Source organism: Plodia interpunctella, chromosome 25 (genome assembly GCF_027563975.2).
Source record: "Plodia interpunctella isolate USDA-ARS_2022_Savannah chromosome 25, ilPloInte3.2, whole genome shotgun sequence".
Lineage (NCBI taxonomy): Eukaryota > Metazoa > Arthropoda > Insecta > Lepidoptera > Pyralidae > Plodia > Plodia interpunctella.
The window spans coordinates 2225299-2247723 of record NC_071318.1 but is presented as its reverse complement, the minus strand read 5'-3'; the positions used below and the strand labels follow the sequence as shown (position 1 = coordinate 2247723).

Genomic DNA, 22425 nt, shown 5'->3' with positions numbered 1-22425 from the left:
GTTTAGTCTAATGGACAAAGTCGCAGATAGTTTTAAAACCTTCTTTTCATCAGCAATTTTACGCATAAATAAATCGAAAAATAACTAATTTCAAGACATGATGGCTTTTGTGTAGATTATACAGTTACTACAAATTAAGCGCGAAAATCGAGCTCCGCAATCCACACTTTCAATGATTATTTTCAGACACTGATTATAATTCTACGTGTGATCACCTTGATTTGCTAACCATTATGCGCTCTGGATCTTTACTGCAATGATGAAAATTCATTGGATAATGCATACCTATTATAACTTAATTTTATTTAGGTCTAATATACTTACGAAAGTCGCATTGGCATTTTAATGTTTTGTGCAGTGATGAGATTTTGAAGAAGAAAATATTCAAATCAGATGATTTGAAAATTCTACGCTCTGTTGCCAGCGTTTCTGTTCTTTTTGCTGTGTCAATTATGACAAGTACTTTATTTTTATTTAGTTGTAACCAGCCTGTGTTCTTCTATTTTTGAATCTCTGTATAACATTCAAGCGATCAAATGCTTGACGTGCCGCCATCCTAACTAAAAATAAAAGCCGAGTACATTGATTTAATAAGTACTTCTACGGAGTACGTACTAATTCCATGCCAAGTGCAAGAACCATAGATTACAAAACTACAACTGACTGAAGAACCATTGAGGAAACGCTCGACTTTTGGGTTAGCTTTCAAAACATGCTGAGATAAATTTCCTGAATGCAGTAAATTATGTATGTAAAACAAAAAAATAATTCATAATGTTATATGTATGGCTAGCTGTTGCTTTAACTGTTGTCATCGTAGCCATACACTATACTGTCGTAAGTACATATAATATTTGAACTAGGTGCGCTGCGCTTTCTCAAAAGTAACCTATGTGTTTTTCATTGCTATTGAGGCGTGTGGTTACCGCCTTAGAATAGGGATGCTAATCTGCCATATTATACGGGACGATATGGATTCTATTATTAGAATCAAGACCTCAGGCAGGACACTGGTTGTAAAAACATAGCGGAATCTTGGTGTGTTTATTGGCTGACCCCGGGCTTCGCGGCGTCACAACCCCGAGGATGAGAGAGAGAGAGAGTTGTTCCAGATAGATGTTGCCCGGGGCCTTGCTCCCGTGGGAATTTTGAGATAAAATATAGCCCATAGCAATCTTGGATAATGTTACTTTCTATTGGTGAAAGAATTTTTGAAATTGGTTCGGTAGTTTCGTAGATTACCCGCCTCGAACATACAAACTCACAAACTCTTACCTCTTTATAATAATAGTATAGATTATATTCCACCAGATTAATTCGTACTAAAACACATTGGGAAACAAGACATTGTATGACATCTAGAACTGCATCTTATTTTATAAAACACGACTGCAGTTCTAGACGTCACATAAATCCTTGTTTTCCAAGATGTTTTAGTACTTACGAAATATTTTCCGTAGAATATAATCTGGAATAACTATTTCTCTCATCCTTGTGTGCTATTGTCTTCGTTAATGTATTTATTAGAGACCAGCGCGACCGCGTAACGAACGGCCACATATCCCCAGCCAAGTTCAAATGGATATGTTGGACAAGGGGTTGTTTAGGTAGGTATACTATAAGTAACTCAGAATAAGTGTGTTTAAAAACTCAACTTTAAATATTTGTTTATTTGTTATTTTGCAATATCTTGTATAGCAGTTCTTTTTCGGGATTTAAGATACCCTATGTCAATTCTATCAAGAAGATTGGTTGAGTAGATTGAACGTGAAGAGGTAACTAACAGACCCACTTTCCACATTTATAATATTAGGATATATGTAGCTGTTGGTCAAAAATAAAATACCTACCTGTGTATTGTACAAATAATTGTGTATGAATTTTTAAATAGAATACATCTTATTTCCAGTGCCTGGTTCACCTAAAAGAGCCCTGCTATTGACATGGTGTACAGCTACGGCTTCGGATCCTGTCTTCACGATGACGAGCCGACGTGGACTGGCCTCCCAGTCCAGTTGGGATAACCTGACACGCCCCTGCATGGACTGATGATAACGATAGTGGTTGTTTCGTTTGTGTCAGTTTGAATAAATTATTTGGTAATTTAACCTTTTGCATCAACACCAGTGGTGCAAGCCAGTGGCGTCAAGGGTTCGCTATTTTTTATTATTACCATTTAGCTAAATGGTCTGTGTCAATTACCTACGGATTAGTACCCCCAGTAATCTGACAACACGTCACCAATACCTATAGACAAGAGGCAATAAAAATAGGGGCATATAAATAGTATTTTCTAAATTTAGGAAATCACATCTTTTATTATCAGACACGAATTATGACAGAGACCGTCCCAGATACCTTACCTATAATTAGAAGCATCTGCCAATTCTGAATAAGAAAAGATTGGTTGGTATAAATATGGCTAGTATTAATTGGAAGAGCTGAAAGTGTTAAGAGGTGACAATGAACCAGTTATGTTTGGTTATGTTATTGGGGGCGTTTATAAAAAATATAAATAATATAATAAATAATAGCTAAATTCTAAAGAAAAACAGCTGTAAAATCAAACACTATATTGAGAAAAACTATCAACAAACATCAGCGGTCTAAAAGCAACAAACATTAAGCAGCCTAGAAAAAACGCTTCTAATTCTAAATAGGGTTCTTCAAAGGGCCTGCAGCATGCCATCCATACCACGCTAAAATGCTCATTTTCAAGTGAAGGTTGCAGTAACAGTACCCATTCGAGCCGATACAGCCCAGGCAGCACTCAGGCGTTATAAAAGCCTGGGCCCCGCTTCCCTTTTATGCCACGCTAAAGTGCTCCTTATTCTAAAAGCAGCAGGGTCTTCTCAAGAGCCCGCAGCAAGGGTCGTAGAAATGGCCACTGCCATTGCGGACACAGGTGATTGCTGTATATGCTACGCTAAAAACCTCCTTATTCTAAAAGCAGCAGTGTTATTCAAAGAGCCTGCAGCATGTCACGCTAAAATGGCCCATATTCTAAAAGCAGCAGGGTCCTCCGAAAGGTCCGCAGCAGGGCCCGCAGTAGCAGCACCCATTCATGCCGATACAGGTGTCCTGCTTGCCGTCCATGGGCTTGCCGTCACGAAGACCACACTTGATGCCGGCGGAGCGGTCGTAGGGGGACAGAGCTGGGTTACTAGAGTAACTGTAAGGAATAAAACGCTATATTTTATCTCTCTCTCATCTTCGTATTTCCAGATTTATTTGGGGCTGTGAAGCTCAATAAATAAAACTTAAAATTTTGCGAACAAGTCGACTGTCTTTGGGAATGCTGTGGTTGTTTATCAGCGGCCAAGTTTAATGTGTGACTACTTTTTAAATGGTGGTATATAATTAAAGTTATGTCAGATGTCTTTATGTGATTTGAATAAAATGTGACACGGTAAAATACTCGATAGTTTCAAGTCGCATCAATTCTTCGAAATTCAATAGGTACTTAATAAAAAATATCAAACAAATTAAAGAAAAAGTGGGTGTCGTGTCGTATCAAGAATTGAAGGAGTTGGCTTTGAAGAGAGAATAATGGAAGAACTCCACGGACAAGAGCCTCGCTCTTAAATTACATGATGATGAATAAAAAATACGATGATGTTGAAGTGTAAAAATATATGTATCAACTTACAAAATCATGGTGAATTTCTGTAGTGGCTAAAGTTGAGAAATTATATATTAAATTGGTTTGATTTGTTTTTCACGTTTTTATAATTTTTTTCAACAATGATACGAATACCGTCTAGCGTAACATTGCTCGACAATAATTATTGATAATTAAAATTAAAATGCTGTCAAGTTGAAGTTCTGTTAAAAGTTGAATTGTTTTTCTTGCCCACAAAGGTTCATCGAGAAAACGTTATGAGATTTTACATGAAATAGTATCTTTTTTTCTATTTTGTTAATCTATGAAGGGCCAGCGAGTGCAGGCCATGGAAAGTAGGTACGGAGTATCTACTAATTCCATTGTGCAGACTTGATATCGACAAGGATGATGTAGGTATAATTTTGTCTTATAATTTTTAATATTGCATGTCTGGAAGGGCACGGCACATTTATTAACGAATTGGAGGAGAAAAATAGGAAAGTGGACCCTTGGCTCCAAAGCTGCGATGAAACCGAATAATCGCTCAGCTTAGAGATAAAGAGAGAGCGACATATTTGTTAATTTGTACGTACATATCAACAAAAATTTGTACTTTGCTGCCCTATCACCCGTAGTTAAATAGATAAGATCATTGTTTTTACTAAATGTAATTACCATGCAACTGTACTTATTGGCATTAATCGGATTAGGCGAAAATCTATTCCATTTCCGTGGAACTAAAAAATAAAACAATCCCAATAGTTCCTCAATGGATCTAGATTACTTTTACTACAGAACAGTACTAGGTGCAAGAATATGGCGAAAATTCCCATGACATGACGCAAATTTTGAATATTATACTGATTTTATTTATAAATAATTCTAACGGGAGTCGAAATGACCATGACATACTTAATAATAATAGTATTAATAGAGTTCATTGATAACATACACTCATCCAGTTATAATCTACATTACAACCACTGATGGGTATTTCATATTGATTTAGTTGCGTATTGTTCATCGACGCGCGCGCTTCTTTAAAACAATTGTATCTTTGTTGACTGATAAATCGAATTATAATTAACTAATACAACATATAGATTATTATGTATAGTTTTATACATCAGATATATTCTTATTATCGAATCGAGTTTAGTTAAAATTATTCTTGATAAAGAATATTATTTATGAATACAATTTAAATAAGATAAAATGTGTGATTGTGACAATATTTTGCCCCAAGGATTAGTGGAAGAGAAGCATTATTTTAACTGTAAATCCATTTGGAAAGGGGATACTGTGAGGTAACAAATTATATTTAATAAATAAATTCTACGCAAACAGATGCGTGTTGTCTGTGTGTGTACATCAATATGGCATCAAAGCTCCAAACGGAAGAACACATTTTGATCTAGTATTTTTATTGTAACTTTATCGCGAGTGTTCCTAATCATTAATATATCATAAATTTTTGGTTTTAAAATCGTTATTTTAAATGTATTTTTTGCTTATTTAATGTTATTATTTTTTCCAATAAAAATATATTTTCATTTCAATGTCTCTGAATGAAAACGTATATACGAAATAATTAGAGAAGCTCTAAAATGGGAACCTTACTTTGTGACTTTTAAATACTAAAATTATTTTGTCTGGTCTAAATGACCGAAAGAAAAGTTTCTCCGTCTCACAATCAGTCTTATAATATGCTATGATTTTTACAAGCTTTCATTTAGTTTCACCGACGTTTGCTTGTCTGTCTGTAATCAAATCTTGCAATAACTTGCAAGATTTCTCCTACTTCCAGTTGTTGGAATTTCCCAAGTCGCTTCAGTTTCCATGACAATACATTATTATGATAACTGCACCCAGGATCGGCTGCCAATGAGGGAACTCCTCAACGGTTTACAGCACGGACATGGGCTTTAGTCAGGCGCGTTTCCCAAAAAGTCGCGCGCAATAGATGGGTTTGCGATTGTTTGGTTAGAATACTTGACAAATAACTGGCCGTAAATTTGGTTTCAAATTATTTTTTAGATACCCCGATGGTACCCTCTGTCTTCAGAATAAGAACATCAGCGACCAAACACCGGATTACCTCTACCACCTGAGTCTAGGCACTGATGATGACTTGAAAGCTCTGTTTGGTGATGTTAAGGTTAGTTAATTGCTTGTAAAAGCTTTTATCTACGCTTGTTACTACGAATCTCTTTATAGTGGTACTTTTTACAAGCTTTTACAATCTGCGGCGCATGAGTTGAACCATCATAACAGTGGCCTGCGCTGACGCAGGCTTAATTAGAGCTAAGAGTGTTATATAGAATTTTTCGTGGTTATTTATTTACGAATACGGTTATTTATTTAAAAGCAATCGAGAATTTTGAATTTTGCGGGTATAACCACGAAAAATGTTTTAAAATACTTTTGTTTCTGATTTTTGGCCGCCATCTTGGATCAACTTATATGCCGAGGACTGTACTTAGTTTCACATGTCCCATTTATATTTAATAAAATCTTGCAAGCTTTTCACTTAACAGAGTTGAAATTTTTCACGTGGCTTCAGTTTCCATGACTATGCGTTAATTACTCAACGACTAGTAGGGGCATGATTTTTTTTGTCATGCGTTTAAAGTAACTTTATTACTATAGAATTATTTTTCATGCATTTTAAGAGAATGCAGTTTTTTTTCAGTTCGTGTGTACTGGTGGCACCGAACATCGAATCCGGGCCTTCGCATTGTACATGGCTCGTCTCCTCAACCTGCCCTACAGTGAGGATCATCTGGTCAACCTGACTGCCACCTCCAAGAGATACGCCATGTTTAAAGTTGGCCCTGTCTTGGCGTTCAATGTGAGTCTTGTGGGCGATTAAAGACAAAATAACAAAACGGAACATGGATAGAATAAAAAAACGGGGTGCACTCCGGGAGTACCGGCAGAAGTGAAAACTTACTTTACTTTAATATTTAAGTACTTGTATATACTCGTACATAACTAGTACGTGTGTTACACAACTTGAATATTAAAGTTAAGTAATACTTACTTAACTTACATAACTTTAATATTCAAGTTATGTATTTTTGACGTCATACGAATTTTCGATCTGGGGTTTGCATTTAACTTCTCACTGTCGAATCGATCGAAGTGAGACGCAGTGAACCAATCACATTTCGGTGTGGTTGTCGTTGCGTCACAATGACGCACTGTGATTGGTTAGCTGCGTCTCACTGCGAATCGACTCGATGGCGAGATGCATAGATAAAAGAAATATGTGAGATGTAAATAGCAAAGTCGCACTATACCATGGAATTACTTCTGGTACTTCGAAGTACTTATTAAATTCATGCACTACACATACAGATCACGTGTCACTTGACACTAAAGGTATCAATTTAAAAATTAATTTTGTTATATTTTAGTTTTGAACATAAAGATGATTGATGGCGCCACCAAGACTTTTAAAACGCGCTATGGTTTCGCTCAGACAAAATGATATATATATATATATATATATTGTACTTCCGAAATAAATCACTAGATGGCGCCACTAAAACTTTTAAATCTCTAAATCACGCTGTGGTGTCTCTCTCACAAATCCATACTAATATTATAAAGATGTAAGCGTTTGTGCGTTTGTATGTTTGAGGCGGATAATCTCCGAAGCTACCAAACAAAATACAAAATATATTTATTGCCCATAAAAACAATATTAATACAAAATAATACAATTGTGCATACATATGGACCAATGGTGGGCCTATTGCTAAGCAATCTCTTTCAGCCAGCCTTTGGGTAGTGAGAGAGGATAACAGAAGAGGGTGGGCGCAGTGTGTATCAATATATCAGTATAAAACTTCCGTTACTGAGTGACTGACGGACTGACATACAACGTACACCCGAAACTGCTGGGCGGGAAGCTGAAATTTGGCATGTATGTTAGTGTAGATGAGCACTAAGAGAGGATTCTACTCCGAAGGGGGTGAAAGGGGCGAAAAACTGAAAAAAAAAATAATTAAAGATCTACACCGTTGAAGTCAGTGACTTCAAAAATTGCATTTTGGTTGTTTACAACAAAGTAATGAATACGTGTTTCAGATTTTTCTGAAAATTAACCATCAACCTCTTCAAAGGGGGGTGAAACATTTTATGGGACTTAATTTCAAGACAATTTTCAAGATAAAAGGCTGAAAATTTACACACTTACTTTTTGTAGTAAATAATAGTAATAGTAAATACGAAATTGTAATTTAAGTTTGTGGTTAATAAAAGACCGGGACGTAAAACGTCATGGAAAATGGGACTGCACGCATTGCAGAAAGCGGGAGTGGGGGTCGGAGCGGGAAATGGGAAAGAGACACGTAGTGGGAAACGGGACGGGACACATTGCAAAAAACATGATGGCACAATATGTAGGAAACGGTACGGGATATCTACTTTACATTACATAGTAGGAAGTGGGATTGGACAAGTTTGCGGGACGAGACATGCAGCTGGAAACAGAAAATTGAACTAAAGATGAGAAAAAATACGAATTTGAATCATAATGTTTACCAGTCTTACAGAGTACGCGATAAAAAAATTACTGAGATTTTGCTATGAAATTCACGCGGGCGAAGCCGCGGGCAAAAGCTAGTTGTATAAAGTTCGTTTTTAGAATATTATTATGATCAGCTTGTTTCTTGTTTTTTAATAATCCTTCGGGATTCATGTGTAATCTTATGATGAACAAGGTCAGAGGTCATCTTTTTATCTAATTAATATTTCTGTTGCAATTATAAATAGTGTTATTAGATATGACAATCACTTTTCGAATGACATCGCCTTATCGTCGTGTTGCATGGTATGTTTGAACCGGAACAGATAACTTGCAGTTATATAGCTTTTGTTTTATTCTTAATTAGCTTTTGCCGTCCGCTAGAAGCCTATTCGTGTCTCACTTCCACAGGGACTTTGGGGGTAACCGAATAAAGTGTTTTGAACATTGTTTTTTCCATTCGGCTTAAAAGAAAAACAGAAATAAACTGTAACACTTCAAATCTGTTTTTTGAAAAACAGATTCAAATGTGTTTATAATTGTTACAGCCTATAAGGTTTATAATGGCATAAAAAGGCGACAGCCGACGTGTCGTTGCCGGTTCGTTATAAGACGGAACGGCAACAGCGCGCGCTTTGACGATTCCGGCGGCCAATCGGACTAACGGCTCCACTCGAATGAATAACGAATACACTTATTATTTTATTCCCTCGTCTCTTTACAAGGTATAATCGAATCTTTTTATAGTATATTTACTAGTGTTTGTCAGAGAATGGCATTTGTAATTGGTTAGTAGGAAAACCATGACATACGTAGGATTCATGGTCCGTGGGTGATTTAGTCTATCTTTCAATATTTATTCCCTAATTTACAGCACGGAATCGGCATCCCCTCCATGACAACGGCCCTGCAAGAAGTAATAAAGCTACTTTTCCATGCGAAGGTCAAGGACCCCCTTATCTTCAGACTGGGAAGCTCTGGTGGAGTCGGGGTGGAACCGGGCAACGTGGTCATCTCTGCTTTTGGGATGAATGGCCTGTTCGAGAAGAATTATATTTCGGTATGATACGACGACAGGACAAAAAAGTTGGACAGCGGTCCGTAGGCTCCGATACTCAACGGCTGCGGAAGAAACCGGGAAAACGCACAAATGAGGGAGAGATGCGAAATGACTAGTAGAATATAAGTGCGAATCATAGATTACGCCCAGTTTTTTCAAAGTTTATTCTCAAAAAGTATCCTATCTTTTTGGGGGGTAATTGTAAAAAATCTGAGATTGTAAACTTAAATCTGGTGTCAATGATCTGACAACTAAGGTTGCCTTTGATGACGTGCGAGGTAAACAGAGTAGGGGCGCCGTCCAAGGAGTCGGGAAAACGGTAAGATGAGAAAGATAATGTACGTAAAGCACGGCGTAATTTATTTATTTGATATTATAAACTATATTATATTAGATACACAAAACAGTTTTACAACAAAAGTTAATATTAAAATAAACAATAGAAACATGGCCAGTTGCAAAACCAAAACCAAGTGTACTCAGCATGATTAACTTAAATGACATCCACGTGATGGTCATTCATTGTTTATGTTATTTACACAAATTAATAAATAAAATTTTCCCTTCCGCTTTCCCCGAAATTAAGGTAAAATCTACTATATACGTTTTGCAGTATGTCCTGGGCAAAGAGCGCCGATACCCCAGCTGCCTAGACGCGAGACTGGCGCAGGAGTTGCAGTCCATGTCTTCTCCTGATGACGGCTTCGAAACCATTATTGGAGGGACCCTGGCGGCCGATGACTACTATAGAGGTATTTGGGTTTCTTCAGTTCAGTTCCAACGTCTATAAACCACTTCAAAGGGGTGTATCAACTATTAACTTTATTAATACAAGCTTTTGTCCGCGGCTTTGCTCGCATCAAATTCAGGATGAAAGGTATTATACCTTCATTATCTTATGTACTGCTAACAATACTATGTAGACGTGCGAAATTTGTACAAACAATTCTACTAATACTTAGTATTGGTATTATTTGTATTTACCAGCAAATGGTACTAGTACCAGTAATAGTAAATGTACTTACTACTAACGACTGCTTACTTCTATTCAAAAGTTATTACAAACAAACAAATTTCGTCATAGGACAAGGCCGTCTCGATGGGCCATTTTGCGACTATACAGAGGCAGACAAGATGGCGTTCCTGCAGAAGCTCCGAGCTGCAGGAGTCAGGAACATTGAGATGGAGGCCACAGCCTTCGCAGCCTTCACTCACCAGGCGGGTGTGAGGGCAGCCATTGTCTGCGTGGCATTGCTCAACAGATTTAACGGGGACCAGGTTAGTATTTGTTTGTAATATCTTTATTTTACAACACACAGAACACATATTACAAGTATATATTAAGTATACAATGGCGGATAAATCCCATGAAGGGATCGCCTCCAGATAACCGGCCTATAATAAACGCGCATATACCTTTTCTATTTCCTGTTATTGTATGTTATACAACGCGAAAGTTTAAAGTAGTTACATAGTGTTCAAAATTTTCTACATATTTTTGAGATTGTAGGGTAAGTGTACCAGTGAATGAACACACCCCAGTGAATGAACAAAACACATTTTTTTATCCAAAATAAGAAAACAATCAATTTCTACCGTAAACAAGAATTTTATTTTCGTTGGGAATATTACTTCGAACATGACAATACTTATTCCGATGACAAATACAGCTCAATTGTAAAATGGCGTCGGGGTAAAGTTAAGGTGTGCTACTAAAAAATATTTTGTATGGGCAAGAATTTAGGCGTCAGGTAAGACACTGCCTTTCTTATCGTAGTTTTGCCATCATATTTTAAGAGTTTACATAGATTTTTGTTCAGATAAAGGTAATATATGACTTAATGCTTATATTTCCAGATAGTTTTAATAATTTTTCTGAGTATTATTTGAATAAAATACGTGTTCATGCACTAGTTCAATAAATTGCCAAAACCCTAGTGAATGAACATACGGTTCATTCACCGGAACGTTGACTATTCAAAGATTTATTGATAAGCCAATTTACGCTTATGGTATAAAGTTCAATTTTATAAATTACGTTAAAAAACTATTTCTAATCTTTTGGCTAGTGTTGGAACATTGGTATTGTTTCATTAGTTTTAAAATCCAGAGAATGAACTATGAAAAACTGAGGTGTTCAATTACCGGTGTTTCAACTTTTATTGAACCAATAAATAAACGGTATCAAATTTTACTTTGAAATCCAAGTATTAAGTACCTAGATATTAACTATCAATAATAAACTGATGGCCCGTTATGCTGAGTCAACATAGTTACATACTATTTTTATGAAAAAGTTTTCTATCTTTTTAGACACACACAATGGATCCCATCAAAAAGTTCTATACTAGATTTCGGTACACCCAAGAGATACTGGAGAAAGCACTTAATGCTACACTCAGAGGTGAATTTAATATAAATAAGGCCAGCACAATATATAACATACCAAAGTCAACTCTACACAACAAAATCAACAATAAAGTACCATGGCAACGAAAAATGGGCCCAATGTCAGAACTAACATTCGAAGAAGAGCGAAAATACTTTAATGTTTTCATGTGTTCATAATACAATATTTGTGTTTATTTACTGGGTTTTATTGCTTTCATTTACTGGAAAATGGCGTTCATTCACTGGTGATTCAGGGTATTTTCAGCTTTTTTATCAAATATTTTGATAATTGTCCTAAATACAATTCTGAAGAGTCGTTTTCATAAATCTTAAATAGTTAGAGGTCACTATTGTAGACGTCAGGATGTAAGAATATTGAAATAGTATTATTTATCAAATTACAAAAAAAAGTTGAGAATTTCCTTAAGGTTTCATTCACTGGTACACTTACCCTATATCTATTTCGTTTCAGATCACGACACCGAAGAAGACATTAGAAGAATATGAAAATAATCTCATGAAAGTGGTGGGCCGCTACATCCAGACTTATGAGAAGAGTAAAGGAAAACAATGATTATATAACCATTTTGTCTATGAATACCTATAATATAAAACAAATGTACAACGGCATGTTGTTTTTTGATAGATATCATTGTTTTTTTTACAAAATACTTATAATAAACTGGATCTCTCAAAAATTAGTCTTCTAAAATACTTAAGATATTACTGAAAACTAGGAAAAATCTAAATTTCCCTGTTCTTATGTAAAGACGCTCAAATAACATCGAAATAATTATTAATTCTTATACAATAATTTAAAATAATTCATACAGCCAGCTGCTTTCAAAGCCTAGTAAATTACAAGTGTATTATACAGCTTTATTACTACGAGAGTAACCCCCTTTATCCTAAGTCACGGTACGAGAGTAACGAGATTTCAAAAATCTCCCAACAATAACACCCAAAATGGAAGCCTATGCGCGCGCAGGCGATTCTGTGCGCATTTTCCCTCCAAAGTAGAATCTACGTCAGTACTACAACCTGTCTTGTAAAGCTAAGACTTCGCGCGCAAAAACCCTTATCTATTGTTACAAAAAATATATTTATTTTCTATTAAAACTGTGCTAGGTTTCACAAAGGATATTGTGTGATAATTTTAGGGTTGTTATTCGCAATTTTGTGTTGCGTTTTTACAATATATCTGTGTGGGAGTTTACAGCCCTGTGATTAGCTAATTCTGTGTTGTGATAATTTTGTGTAGTGTAATTTGTATGGCTTGTGTTTTGGATAGTCCTTATGACGGTTAGTATCTTAAAATGTTAACTTTTGAAAATGTACTACTAATAGGCATATTTTAAAAATAAACCTTCATAGTTTAAATACTTTATATAGGCTGTCTAATTTGGCTATGTTGAAGGTACTTACCTATTAGATATTTGTTTTGTACCTAAACATTTTTCGTACAATAATAATTATAGAGTAAGCAACGATAAGTCTCCAATTCCTCTAATAAAATGTACGTACATAACATTTTATTCGAGGAATTATACATATATATATATATATATATATATATATATATATATATATATATACCATTTATATGTACTTATAATATTATCGGTCATTCTTTGAGAAAAATGATGAAGAGTATGTTTTCCAATTTTAAGCTTTTTATCTTTAAAAAATTATTAAATTCCATACAATCTTTCACCCCCCTTTTAAAAGGGGTTAACTTACAGAAAAATCTGAAACACTTATTGATTAATAGGCATGGTTACTATTAAAATCTAAGTGACTAGCTCTCCTGTGTTACCGGGTAGGTTGCCGTGTCACAAAGATAAACTGGAATGGAAATAAGTAACGACTCAAAATAACATAAGCCCGAAGGCATATTCTATACATAAATGGGAGTTTCAGCCAGTTCTCAACGAAGTTTTCAACGAATACCTTCCGTCGTCATCGAAACTTAGCCCACTCTGTTTCCGCCTTCAACACGTGGAGGGACTCCCAGCTTATGTTATAACAGTATAGGGTAAATATAAGATTAACTTTATTACAGAACTTCCTTTGCAGAAATGTTCGAAATCTTCTATTTTAATACGCCAACCGTTACTGCTCCTCAGGTTGAACAATTTCTGCTAAGACTTCACTTAACAGAAAATGCATATCAGATTGGTTAACTTTTACTAAGACGTCATTTTCATATATATTATAGAAGAGCTGTTGCTCGCGGCAAAGAAGACATGGGGAATAAAATAGATTTTTGAGAGTCTCAAGATGTGTGTGAATCATGGTTAAAAACGTGGACCAAATGAGTCTTTTTATAATGTTAAAAATGCTCATTAGGCTGATCAACTTTTGTTAAGACGCTTTTGTCATATCTGTTATAGTGTAACTGGTCTGTTGGAGTTCATCATCAGGTGTTCCATATCCTCGATTTTTATAAGTCTACAGAAAGTGCTCATCAGGCTGACCAACCTTTGTTAAGATGCTTTTGTTATATTTGTTAGGTATAGTGTAGCGGGTCTGTTGGAATTCATCATCAGGTGTTCCATATCCTCGATTTTTATAAGTTATCAGATAATGCTCATCAGGGCGAACAATTTTTGTTAAGGTGACTTTCCTATATTTCCTACAGTTTAGCTGGTCTTTATAGGTTCTGCTAGAGCTGTTCCAGTTTCCATAATAAATTATACCCTATATGTTGACCAGGCGTTATAGCTATACAACAAAAAAGATTCATTCTAATCCGTCCAGTAGATCCAGAGATTAGCGTGTTACTTATTCTATTACTGATTCTCTGTCGATTTAATTTAAATATCTTTAATGTACAGAACCACTTTTTTTACTATTTTATTATATGTATTAATATGTATATATTATAAAAAAAAATTGTAGTTAATAAAAACTACAATGTTTTACTGATAATTATGATACCAGTTGTTGACCGCGTCTGCCCGCGGCGAAAAGTAATGTCTTTCTCCAGCTCCCCAACAATCTCATACAGAAAATCACTTCAATCTTATTCTCTGTTTTGACGTGAAATAAACACGTTCACTTTTATAATATTACTAGCTGCGGGACTTCACTTCCGTGGAGATTTCAGTAAAATGTAACCTATGAGTTATTCCAGGTTATATTCTACCCGTTTATCAAATTTCATAACAATCCGTCCAGTAGATTTTGCGTGAAGGAGTAACAAATATCACAGATATTCCAAACCTCATATCTCTAAACCGCTGAACGTATTAACATAATTAAGGTTTCGTTACATTTGTCTAAAAGTGCATTTAAACCAAAAGAATAAGAGCATTCTTTCTTAATATTTTAGTGTTATCGAATGTTCGTTTTCAGTGTTTATACCAAAATATTAACGAACAATAATGCGAGCCAAGAACTAGAACTAGTATACACAGATGTTTAGATCAGCCGAACGCATGTGAATCGCCCATTTGTGTCAGTTCTGTGGTTGGTAGTGCTTCGATATGTCCGATTCTGTAATATTATAATTACAAGTTCTGCCCTTAAGCTGTCTGGAACGTATGGCATGCCGGATTAAGATTATTTTGTACGCCATATGTTTTCTACGACTAGTTCAATATCAGGTCATTCACCCGGATATTTTGGCAAACGTCGTGCATTGCTTATAAATGAGGAGGAAAGAGGTCTATTTGAAAAGAGATGGCAATGGCATGTGTGAATGAAAAGGAAGACTTAAACTAATTTAATGGTTGCTGGAGTGGTTTTTGTCTAGTCATGCACGTACGTTTGACCTAATTTCGGGAGAGAAACGTATGTCCTGTTGGCTCTTTTGTCAACTCAGAAATTCGTCACGATATAGTTAAATTTACTTCTTTTACTAGCTGCCAGTCCCTGCTTAGCTTGAGAAAATTAATCCATACTTTTATACTAAGAGATTACGAGTTTACGTTTACTAGTTTATCACGAACAAACAGATAGGTGCCTCAAAAGTAAAAGCGTGTTTTCAAACAAATAAATTTATTTACCACTAGCTGCGCCCCGGGGTTTCGCTCCCGTGGGAATTTCGGGATAAAAAGTACACTATGGGTTATTCCAAGTTATATTCTACCCGTGTACAAAATTTCACAATAATCGGTCTAGTAAATTTTTCGTAAAAGAGTAATAAACATACACACATACATCCTCACAAACTTTCGCATTTATTTTAGTAGGATTACAGCTTTTTAGATACGCTTTATCGGGATAGTATGCACGTAGCGTTTAATTACTGCTCTTCGTTTCCCGTACTCGTCTAACACGAAATGTAAAGCTAAAAGTGAATACAAAAGTCATAACAGAACATCTATTTCGCAATTCGTGAAAAAGTTTAAAACGAATTAGACTCAAATTACAGAAATTTTCAGAAATAATTCAGAGTAAAGTCTTTCAAGTCAAATTAGCTCAGTAATCTTGAACGTAATTCGTTGTAAAAGTTTGAAAAAGTTAATAGAAAGCAATTAATTTTTATTATTTATTAAATATTAGCTGCCCGTGGCTTCGCAGCCATTGGAATTTCGGGATAAAAATTTCTATGTGTTATTCCAAGTTATATTCTACCCGTGTATTAAATATCATAACAATCCGTCCAGTATATTTTTCGTGAAAGAGTTGCAAACATACTTTTGTCAATCTTTGGCGCATTCAGTATACATTGCTGGTTTTTCATTGCGGTAAATAAAAGCACTCCTACTCACTACGCAATGTTCACGCATTAGGATTTGAGAAATATCTTTTATTTATTTATTTATTAAATCAAAATACTTAATAAATATTTACACACCTTGCTTAAAGGTTTGTTTGGACATACTATTGTCTTCATAAAATCAACTTTGTAAATACATACAATGACTGTAGTGCAATCTAATGGAATTATATGAAATTTCGTACACTCGTAGAATATAACTTTATCAAATTAGGTATTATAAGTTTAGCAATAATAATACTTTTTATGGCAAAATTGTACGGGAACGTGGTCGCAGGTACTAAAAACCCGATGTATGTTTGTGCACTACTGAAATCTGCGTAGAGAAATAACGTCATCTTCTAGCAAAATCGTAGCACGTCGTAGCGCTTCCTGTAGCATCTCGTAGACGCTCTACGACTATCGTAACTCCCGACATTGGAATGAGAATAATATTATATAATGAATACTAATATTAAAAATGTGTCTGCTACGCTTTCATGGCAGAACCATTGGGCCGATTTTGATGGAATTTGAAATAGACATAGTTAATGAATGACTTGAATAAAATCTGACACCAGTGTTAGCAATAACACACTTGACATTAAAGAATGAATGAGTAGATAAATAGATATATTGCATCATTAAGTACACAAATACTAAAATACGTAGTTACTTAATGGGGGCTGACGCGAGCGAATTCTTTAGATTTAGATTTTTGTCTTCGAATATCCTTAACAGATGTGAGAACTGTGATGAGTATATTTACAATGTATGTCCCTACAGGGGTCAAAAGGGTATGCATACATTATCATTCGAAATCAGGATAGACCCCATATCGCATACATCGCTATGAGTCACGATCGGATTCAAGGCACACGTATCCTCTTAAATAAGTGGTAAAAGTGCTTGCCTCTGAACCGAGAGGTCCCGGGTTCGATCCACGTTTGGGTCATAATGGAAAATGATATTTTTCTGATTGTCCCTGGTCTTGGATGTTTATCTATGTATGTATTTGTTATAAAATATAGTATCGTTGAGTTAGTCAAGTCTCGAATTTACTTTGGTGCTAGCTCAATCTGTGTGATTTGTCCTAATATATTTATTATTATTCACAGCAGTGGTTCTAAAAGTGTACGCCGCATGCCTACTTGTTTGCTCAGTATAATAAAAGACAATTTGATCATTAGATTAAATCAGTACAATGCCATTAGTTATAAATAACATTTACTTCAGCTTACATAAATACGAAAAAACCTTCAAAGTACATTTTAAAAAGAAATACTGATACATTTTCCATGAGTCAATGATAATACGTAAGCTATTGCAGGTGGAAGAAAAAAGATACGCATTTTATCTATAATACCGGGTGATTTCTTCTCGAGTCTCTTTCTGACACCTTTTGACCCGTTTTAGATAGGAATAATGCCTTCTGCTTTGTCATTTGTCTAGTTTCTTTTCGAAAAACTTGTTCAGCATTGTTCTACTTATTCGATACTAGCTACTACCGGCCCCGGCTTTGCTTGAGTAAAAACATAGTAAATGATACACCTAAACTTTCGTCAGGAATCACTCTATTTATTGGTGAAAACCGCATGAAAATCTGGGTAGTAGTTTTTGAGTTTATTGCGAATAGACACACCGACATGGCAGAGGATTTTGTTTTTTAATACTTACTATGAAACCTTTTATATTTTTAATAGCGTTAGAGAAAAATATGGTAACGATTTTATATGTAAACACATGAGGGCTTTATGTTGAATTTATGTAGGCAAGCGATATATGTATAGTGCTCATGAATATATGCATAAGATATAAAGCACCTCTTTTCTTTTGTTTCGTCAAAATTATGTCTCTTTTATGATAACAATCACTGTCCGTTTCACTATAGTGGTTTGATAATCTGATATAGCAGACAAGAAAAAAAATAAAATGACTGTGGTATACGGACAGACATACATGACGATACTATAAGGCAGACAAGCATGTTTACACATCTAAATGTTCTTCGCCTTGTACATGAACAGCACTCTACACCCGCGTCCCTGGCCGAAAACTCATTATCTTTAGACCTTATTTTCAGCATGTAATGAAAATTGGAAAATCCATGAAATCTAAGTATGTATTTTTTTGGTCTAGGACTAAAAAATAAAGTTTAGGAATTTCCCAATATTGTCGTTTAAAATTAAATTCGAAATTCGAACATCTTTCCAGCCACTGTTTGTGCTCCATTAATAAAATAAATTAAATTATTGTTATTTTGTAGATTAGCACTTAGACATGGAATAAGTAGGTAGGTATTACGCTACTAATTCCATGTACTTTGCAATATATCAATCATTATTTAGCTTATTTATCCCTAACTCGACAATAATAAAGCCTCCCTTGGGCCGACAGGTTGCGCTATCTGATAACGTCAAATCTCAACCGCTTATCTGGTTTACTTATGTCTGACACAGATCTATAGGGTTACTTACTTTTTAAAAATCAAATATAATATTTTTAGATTCAATACCCATAAAATCCTAGTAAATAGGGATTTAATAAATGTATTAATTTTTATTTATATTAATCCTTATAATTATTTATTTCCTCTTCGATTTTTTTATCAAATCCTAGGCTTTTATATTTAAGGACCGATTATTTGATTTTATACTTTGTTCATAATGTGTTTTTCGTCTACTATAACATATTTAAAAATAATAGTTGGAAACCTAAAATATTTAAATATTTTATCTTGAAGCGTTGGCAACCTTAGCATTGACAAGTTAACGTGGATTTCCATTGGTAAATGCGATACGACAATGCGACAACTCAGCGACAGTCGAGAAACGTGCCTACGACGCGACGACTTGAACGTTCTATGAAACTCCCATACAAACATTTATGATATTTTTGAGATAGTGAGATAAGTAGTATTTCTTGGAACTAGGATTTGTGGTCACGACACACTAGTTCAGTTTTTCTATAATCAGTGATATTGCTTTTGAATTTTCAATATTCTACTGAAAGATCGTTCCGAAAACAGAAGTACAATAAAAATTATAAAAAATTACAATCCGGGAAAACAGATCAAATTGGGATAACTAGTAGATAGATACATTGGGATAAATAGTAGTAGATTCTTTATATATGTTTTTTTTATTGTATTTACTTTATAGTGTGTACTCCTTCATAACATTTTAAAAACCTCTTTATTGAATTTCGAACGGAGAATAGAAAAACCAACAAGATTTTATTTCATGTATGTTTTGAGGCAGTCAGTCCCAGGAGCTGAATAAGATTACTTCTATGTAACGAAAGTATTAAATGTTATCTGATAATAATATATTTTAATTAATATCCCAATCGCTACCATACAGACCTTTAAGTGTATTCACCTTTAGGTATAGACCTTTATTACCAAATATATCATATTACCACAACAAAAGGCAGCATCTGTTTGTTACTGGATATGGGTGATATCTCTGATCATTCGCCATACCATACATTTTATATGTGTTTAAATATACTCACGTGTAACCAATTAGTATTTAAGAAGGTTTAGTCTAAAATAAAAGGGTCGTTTATTCTGAGCATTCGTGTGTTTCACTTCGCGCCACATCACAACTTTACTAAGGTTTGCCGACTACTTAGGAACAATTACATTATACTATTTATCTACCTAGAAAGAGCAGATAACCGAGCTCACTATAGCTGTTCTATTAAAACAAGGGAATCTGGAATGAATCCAGTTAGGTCTGCATGCCGCGACCTCTTTTTATGTGTGTCAAGTCAAGCGGCGGATGTGATAATGGCGAGTAAACCTGTTTTTGATTGTGTTTGTATGTCATGAACATGTCAATATTTATTTTAAGATTTTAATGAAATTCGGTATGTTTGTATCAGAATCAAAATCAAATCATTTATTCAAAAATTAGACCTTCACAGGCACTTTTTCACGTCATATTCTAAATTAAATGATATTTTCCAAAGCTACAAACTACTAGCATTTCGGAACCACCACTGCTGAGAAGAAATGCCGAAAGAAACTCATTCAAACAGTGTTGGTCCCTATTATGCCAGAAGGGCTTAATATTTTTTAAATATAAATTTATGTATAATTTTTTATCAGTAATATAACAATGTAAGTACACAATAAAGTACATGGTCATATATATATATTTAAAGACCCCGTTTAAATATAGGCAATTTTTTTTCAAAAATCAACTATGATGGGGTGAAAGTTTGTATGAAAATTGTGTCTGTTCCGCTTCCACAGAGAAACCGCCCGCGGCGTCGCCCGCCTTAAGGGCGACGCCGCGGGCAAAAGCTAGTATTGAATATTGAAGCTTAGTGTCGTTTGTGCCAATGAGAACGGATTGCAGATTTAAAGATAGATAAGTTTTTATTTGTAGCTGTACACAACATACAAAAATAAATTAATTTAGGTACAGAAGTAATATAATATAAAATATATATTTATAGTAAAGTAGTGTTGTAGCAACACTAATAGGACACGACTTAGTGGTACTATGTTACAGAGTAAGTGACCGAGACGAGTATGAGATACGGATGCAATGATTATCAGATTATTTTCTACTTTTTATACCTTCTCCTGGCAGACGTATCATATGTAACTTCTATGGCTACGAGTATTTCTCTCACCTGTATTGGCTAGTTTATCAGGCTTGAGCAAATATTTAACGGCGATCAAATTAACGACTGTAATCAACTCCCAAAGGGCATTATAATGAGTTCTTTCAATGTGTTTAATGGTGGGTTTTTGTGGGTTACTTTCTATTGGTATTGAAGCTTGGAATGTCGGTTAATGATTTGAGAATAAATTGGGGTTTATATTACGTTCGACCTTGCTATACCTAAATACAATCATAAATATTCATAAATAGGCAATGTCACTTCGAGTGCGCTTTTAATTTATTTTATTGTACTGGGGGGCTACCACGGAATATAAAACACGTATCACGTCATTGCGTCCACACGTTCTCTTTATTTTACGCGATTCTTAGACGATTTGGGAAAGACAGCATGTGGATGTTAGTATGATTCATCGTAGGACTTCTGTGTAGGTAGGAAGGTAGAACCTTTATTATCATTTGATAGCAAATAGCCTTCCGGAACGAAAATTAGCTTATTTTCTTCTCTGTACCCTATCCTACATGTACGAGAAATTTTAAATAAATAAACAAAGAAACGAACTTTCTAACTTTCTCATAAATATTTTAGTTAGGATTGGGAGAGATATTATTATTAACTAGAACTTTTGTATTAACTATTTTTAAAATTTTATTATTGTTCTAGGAGTGAAGAAGCGCAGTCACATGTAGTACACCTACATTAAATCTGTAGTGGTGAAAAAAGAACGACGCGTGCGCAGCTCCGATGATCGCGTGCGTTCGCTGCGACAGCTGACATGAGCTGAAACAAGTCATGTCCACCAAGAAACACTCGCCGCAGCCCAGTAAGTTAAATTCAGTTTTTTTTTTTTTGTAATGTCTCTATAGCGGGCGTGGTCCAGTGATTAAGTTCCTCGCCTGTGAACCGAAAGGTCCCGGGTACAAATCCTATACATGCCATATGAGGTTGTATACCAATTTGATTCATGTATATGCTTCCTGTGAAGGAAAACATCGTGAAGAAACCTGACCTCCAGTTGATGATTTATCAGAGAAATGGTGAATGAAGGCAATGGAAAACTCCTCTACATTAAGTCATTGTGGGTGTTATATTCCACATATCCAAACCATAGAAGCTATAAACGCGAAATTTGGGCAGTAGCTTTAGGTTATTACGTAATGCTCAGAAAGGAATTTTCAAAATTCGACCCTTAAAGGGGTAAACAATGGGTGTAAAGTTTGTATGAAAAATAACAAAAATCTTTATTGATCTACTTGAAAATTGGTATAAATGCTATGAAACAAAAATAATAAAAACCTTGTTTCAGGTTTTCTTAAAATTTGACCTTTAGGGTATTTAAATGACGGTGAAAAGAAATAACGAATAATCCCATTAAAAATTTCGTCAACTAAAGATATAAACAAGCTCAGCGGTAAACACCATTGCATTCACGTAGTTACTGTTGGTGGTTCGAATCCTGAACTTCAATCATTTTGAATTAAATCTGATTAACT

At 34.9% G+C, this 22425-nt stretch overlaps 2 protein-coding genes and 2 long non-coding RNA genes across 7 annotated transcripts in view; 3 read left to right on the top strand and 1 right to left on the bottom strand.

Annotated features, from left to right (window-relative positions):
- The first annotated feature begins 666 nt into the window (after positions 1-666).
- Positions 667-2108, top strand: LOC128680786 (uncharacterized). Its single transcript, XR_008405901.1, has 2 exons — positions 667-837; positions 1910-2108. It is a non-coding gene; the product is annotated as an uncharacterized LOC128680786 (long non-coding RNA).
- A 450-nt stretch (positions 2109-2558) lies between these two features.
- Positions 2559-3844, bottom strand: LOC128680756 (uncharacterized). The gene is made up of 2 exons (XR_008405895.1): positions 3650-3844; positions 2559-3172 (listed from the first exon to the last, which is right to left on the bottom strand). It is a non-coding gene; the product is annotated as an uncharacterized LOC128680756 (long non-coding RNA).
- Positions 3845-4604: 760 nt separating this feature from the next.
- LOC128680698 (uridine phosphorylase 1-like) lies at positions 4605-12236 on the top strand. 2 transcript variants are annotated; one of them, XM_053764015.2, is made up of 8 exons: positions 4605-4911; positions 5642-5762; positions 6297-6455; positions 9013-9198; positions 9812-9950; positions 10283-10476; positions 11512-11602; positions 12062-12236. In XM_053764015.2, the coding sequence occupies exons 1-8, from the start codon at positions 4820-4822 to the stop codon at positions 12094-12096; spliced, it is 1017 nt and encodes a 338-aa protein (XP_053619990.1). In that variant the 5' UTR covers positions 4605-4819; the 3' UTR covers positions 12097-12236. The 2 variants fall into 2 exon arrangements, with proteins under 2 accessions (XP_053619990.1, XP_053619991.1); XM_053764016.2 differs by lacking the exon at positions 11512-11602 and having other exon boundaries at positions 4606-4911.
- Positions 12237-12365: 129 nt separating this feature from the next.
- Mctp (Multiple C2 domain and transmembrane region protein) overlaps positions 12366-22425 on the top strand; it is a 69692-nt gene continuing 59632 nt past the window's right edge. For all 3 annotated transcript variants that reach the window (XM_053763997.1, XM_053763998.1, XM_053763996.1), the window contains exons 1-2: positions 12366-12891; positions 21596-21755. In XM_053763997.1, the coding sequence (XP_053619972.1) occupies positions 21725-21755 (31 nt within the window). In that variant the 5' untranslated portion in view covers positions 12366-12891; positions 21596-21724. The remainder of the gene's footprint in view (positions 12892-21595; positions 21756-22425) is intronic.